The sequence below is a fragment of the Malurus melanocephalus genome, unplaced genomic scaffold, assembly GCF_030028575.1.
Source record: "Malurus melanocephalus ecotype Western Australia unplaced genomic scaffold, MMel_1.1 scaffold_1078, whole genome shotgun sequence".
In the NCBI taxonomy this organism is placed as follows: domain Eukaryota; kingdom Metazoa; phylum Chordata; class Aves; order Passeriformes; family Maluridae; genus Malurus; species Malurus melanocephalus.
In genome coordinates this window covers 68,649-73,389 of record NW_026624310.1, presented here as the reverse complement: position 1 = coordinate 73,389, position 4,741 = coordinate 68,649, and the positions used below count along the sequence as shown (strand labels likewise).

General features: G+C 54.3%; 1 protein-coding gene across 1 annotated transcript in view; it reads left to right on the top strand.

Moving 5' to 3' along the window:
- The first annotated feature begins 185 nt into the window (after positions 1–185).
- The window catches only part of SCN4A (sodium voltage-gated channel alpha subunit 4), a 44,453-nt gene continuing 39,897 nt past the window's right edge, over positions 186–4,741 (top strand). The window contains 5 exon segments of the mRNA XM_057386857.1: positions 186–300; positions 1,296–1,385; positions 1,973–2,101; positions 2,218–2,309; positions 3,857–4,186. Of these exon segments, the coding sequence (XP_057242840.1) occupies positions 245–300; positions 1,296–1,385; positions 1,973–2,101; positions 2,218–2,309; positions 3,857–4,186 (697 nt within the window). The 5' untranslated portion in view covers positions 186–244.

The window sequence follows — 4,741 nt, the reverse complement described above, 5'->3', positions numbered from 1 at the left end:
TCTGTGATTGATTCTGTGATTGATTCTGTGATTGATTCTGTGACTCTGTGATTGATTCTGTGATTGACTCTGTGATTGATTCTGTGACTCTGTGATTGATCCTGTGATTCTGTGATTCTGTGATTCTGTGATGTTTTGGCAGTTCAGGACTCACCCACTCCCTGCTCTCTTTTCTCCACAGACTTTCATCGTCCTCAACAAGGGAAAGTCCATCTTCCGCTTCTCAGCCACCCCTGCCCTCTACATGCTGGGGCCCTTCCATCCCATCCGCCGAGGAGCCATCAAAGTCCTCATCCATTCATATCCTTCATCTCTGGGATGCTGCTTCAGGGCCAGGCCAGACCCTGGAGTCCAAACAGCCCAGGAGAGGGAAAGGGAAGGGTTTTGTGATGAGGAAACCCCCTGGGCTGGCTCCAGCATGGCCAGGACCTGCTGTCCAATGCTTGAGTCTGAGGAGAAGGTGCTTGATGGGCACCTTGGGGGCACCAAGAGCTCGGTCTGGGCTGGAGAAGGGAGGAATCAGTTTGGATGGAGAAGGGATGAAGCCTCAGTGGTGGAGCTTCCTGGGAAGAGGTTGAAGATCCTTGAGGTCTGGAGGGACTTTCAAAGGAAGGGAAATGTTTATGGGTCAGGAGATCCGGTCCCAGGTGGGAGGTGGGTAAGGTGGAGAGGCCAAAGGAGGCTTTTGGAGAGGGAAACTGAGGAACCAGGACAGAGAGGGAAAGGCAGGAAAGGACCCTAAAAGCACGGCAGGATGGGTGGGAAGTGATCCCAGGAGAGTTTTGGTGGTCCTGGGGGTTGGTGAGTGGCCTGGAGGGAGGAGGAAAAGAGGGAGGGTTTGTGGCAGAGGGGTCTCAGCTGAAGTGGAGCTTCCTAGGGAGAGCTTGARGGTTTTTGAGGTCTGGAGAGGTGGAAAGGAAGGAAAAGCTGTAACCCAAAGTGAGGGAGAGGAGGGAGCATGAAAGGGAGGCAGAACCAACCCCATGGAGCTGGGAAAGGAGGAAGGAAGGAAGGGAAGGGGCTGGGACTGTTCAGGAGAGGAGAGAGGGAAAGAGGGAAGGGCGAGCACAGGAGAGAGGCAGGAGGAGCAGGGCAGGGCAGGGACTGACAGCCAGGACAGGAGGAGCAGGGCAGGGTGAGAGAGGGACCGAGGTGACAACCAGGACAGGAGGGACAGGGTGGGGTGAGGGACCAAGGGGGCAGCCAGGACAGGAGGAGCAGGGACACTTGGCTTCCTAACTGTGGGAAGAGGGATCAGACATCGTCCAGAGTGTTTCTCCTTGACCAGGGTTTAAATTGTTCAGCATGTTCATCATGATCACCATCTTAACCAACTGCGTGTTCATGACGATGAGCAACCCCCCAGCGTGGTCCAAGAACGTGGAGTGAGTCCTGAGACCTCATGGGGACAGCCCAGCCTGGAAATGTCCCTCAGGAGGGATGGGACCAAGGCTGAGAGAGGGGGTGGGGATCCAGGCACCCTGCAGAGCAGAGAGGTGTCCCTGGAGGTGCTGGTGGTCCTCAGAAGGGATGTCCATGCTGGGCATTGCAAAGAGTGGGAGCGTTTCAGAGCTGCCCAAAATCTGGCAGGCTGGACAAGGTTGGGTCATCAGTGACAGCCTGGAGAGGCCGAGCTGACCCACCTGTCCAGGGAGCACGGACAACCCGGGGGAGAGGGGAGATCCTGCATTTCCTGCTGTGGTTCCACACGGGATCCCAGCAGGGCTTCACTGAGAGCGTGGGGGTGGTGGGAAATCAGAGGGACAGAGSTCCAGAATGGTCACCAAAGGTACCTCGAGATGTCCCAACCCACCTTATGAGGTGAGGTGAAAACCTCTCCCAGTGCTGGAGAACCCCAAAAACCCATCAGCCCCAAAACTCAGCCCCCCAAAACATCCACCATGGGAGGGGTGAGCAAAGCCTCATCCTTGGACCTGGTCAAGCATCCCCMCAGTGACCAATCCCATTTCAGATACGCCTTCACTGGGATCTACACCTTCGAGTCCCTCATCAAGATCCTGTCTAGAGGGTTCTGCATCGATGACTTCACATTCCTGCGTGACCCGTGGAACTGGCTGGACTTCATGGTCATCTCCATGGCGTGAGTCCAGCAGGAGGGGAAGGATGGGAGGGACCTGGGACCTGCACCTGGAGGGGAATTTGGAGGAACGAGGGGTGCTCAGAGCCCCTAAAGCCTTTCCCTCTCCCGTCCCACAGCTACATCACTGAGTTCGTGGACCTGGGGAATATCTCCGCTCTCAGGACCTTCCGTGTCCTCCGTGCCTTGAAGACCATCACGGTGATACCAGGTGGGGCCTCCCCTCCCTGCCTTCCCCTGAGCTCAGGGATTCCCACCCTTCCCAGCAGTTCCTGGCTCTTTTGGCAGCTCTAAGGGAAAACAGAGGAATTGTGGGGTTTGAAAATTATCATTTTTTTGCAAAATTCAGCTTTCGGGTCACGTCCTGCTGATTTTGCATCTTGAAATTGGCTGCACTCTCCAGGTTGTTTGGCAGCCCCCAAAGAGGCAGATGTGCTGATTTTAGGGCTCCTCAGAGATTATTTAAGAGGATTTGTGCTCCCAGTGSTTTTTTGGGTTTGATCAACCAAATCACTCAATTTTTGGAGCGGCGGACTCAATTCTGTGCCTGTTGTTCTGGAGCTGGGGCTGAGATATTCRGTGGGATTAAACATTGCCCCAAACATCCAGCCTGGTGCAAGGAGAACCTTATCAAATTCCTCTGATTGCTGATTTCCAAATTTTATGCCATTTCAACACCTGCTTTCCACACCTGATGCAAACACACAGAAATCTGAAGCATGATTCAGAAATTCAATCATGAGGTTGAACTGAAAACAAAAATTCTTTGTGGTGAATAAATCCCTGTAGCCTCCAGATTGCAAGGGTTCACATTTGAATGTTTTATGCCTCCATCAAACAGGCTAAAAATTGCATTGAGCAAAACCTAAACCGCTGTTTTTTTCTGGAACAAGATTCCCAGGGGCTCTGCAGAAATAGCAGTGGCAAAAATAAGTTGGTTTAGAACATTTGACCCTGGTCAGGCCCTTGGAGAACAGGATTTTCCCCTAAATAGTTTGGGGAATGAGGAGCTGGCAGGAGGACAYGGCTAAAAATCATTTCCTTTGGGGATTTCTCCACATGAGAAAGCTCTGGGAYCGGGGAGGCTTTAAAGGTCAGCTTTGGGATGTCCCAGCATCATCCATGTAGATCTTGGGAGATGGGAACTCCATCTTCCATGGAGAAATCCCACTGAGGAGCTGTGGATGAGCTGCGGGGAGGGAACAGCGGTGCTGGGGGGAAGAGATGAGTTAGAGATGAGATAATCCCAATATCACTTTGTCACCYTCACTTGGGCACACCAGGGATTTTCCAGCTCGAAGGGATCAGGGTGAAGGGCCTGGCTGAGGTCCCAAMCACCCAGGGACAGCAGCAGGTGTGGGGCTGGACCATGGAGGCTTTTCTGGAGCTGGGAGAGGTGCTCAGCATTGCCCAGCTGGGCCAGCAATGTTCCACTCTAAAGTGGTCACTCCAGAGGTTTGGGACAAAAAATGCCAGATTGTGGAATCTGGGAAAAGAGGAAGTCTGAAGGGGTTCATGGCTGCCAGGCTGGGGTGGGCTTTGGGTGAGATATCCACATGGGATTGGGAGGATTGGCAGGGTGACAGTTTTGGGGCCCAGCCATGTGTGGGGACAGAGCGGGGACGTGACCTGAGAAGTTCTGGGGGCCTGAACTCGGTGGTGCCACACGTCCCCCCCACACCCAGCAGCTTTTGGGGACCCCCCAGCCTGCTCCCCACAACCAAAGGAGCGGTCAGCTCAGAGGTGCCGCTCCCCCAGGGCTGAAGACCATCGTGGGGGCCCTGATCCAGTCGGTGAAGAAGCTCTCGGACGTGATGATCCTCACCGTGTTCTGCCTGAGCGTCTTCGCCCTCATCGGCCTCCAGCTCTTCATGGGCAACCTGCGCCAGAAGTGTGTGCGGTGGCCACCACCCAACAGCACCTTCCTGGAGGACCTGGGGCTGGACAATGACACCTGGGACAACTCCACCTTCTACGACTTCATGGACAGCTTCACCGGCAACTTCACCGATGACTTAACTGGGAATTTCACGGGGAACTTCACCAGTAACAGCACGTTTGACTTCGAGGCCTACATCAATGATGAAGGTAAAGCTCCTGCAGCCCCTTCTCCTCACCCTGGTCTGYTCCTCAGCTTCCTGCTCTTCCTGGTCACTCCAAGGTTTGGTCACAMRGATCTTCCCACYGAGGCTGGTGGGTGGAACCCTCACMGGAGGGRCAGAKGGGATCAGATCCTCCTGGGCTGGRAAAATAGGGTYCACCTGGGCAAGCTGGGYTCTTCCAGGCAGGTTTCACWGCAGGAAGGTTTSGATGGACCRGCRTCTCCATCTCTCACTTGCYGGTGACATCCGATGTCCCATCAAGGTGGTCACAGCAGGGAGAYCAATCCCTYGAGGAGCAGGTGGAATTTTGGGTGRAAAACCAGAGGAAAAGATGCAGGAATGACATTTTTCACCCACTTTTCACTATCTGGGTCCTTCCCCAGGTACCACAGTGCACAATGAACCCTTTATGCAACACCACAACAGCCACAGGAGGGGAGGGAGGGGGACRTGGCACCAGCACAGGTCCCCTGGAAGGTTTTGCTCCTTTTCTGCCCCTGCTTTGAAAATTTTGCCCAGACTGTGACAGGTTTGGTTTTGG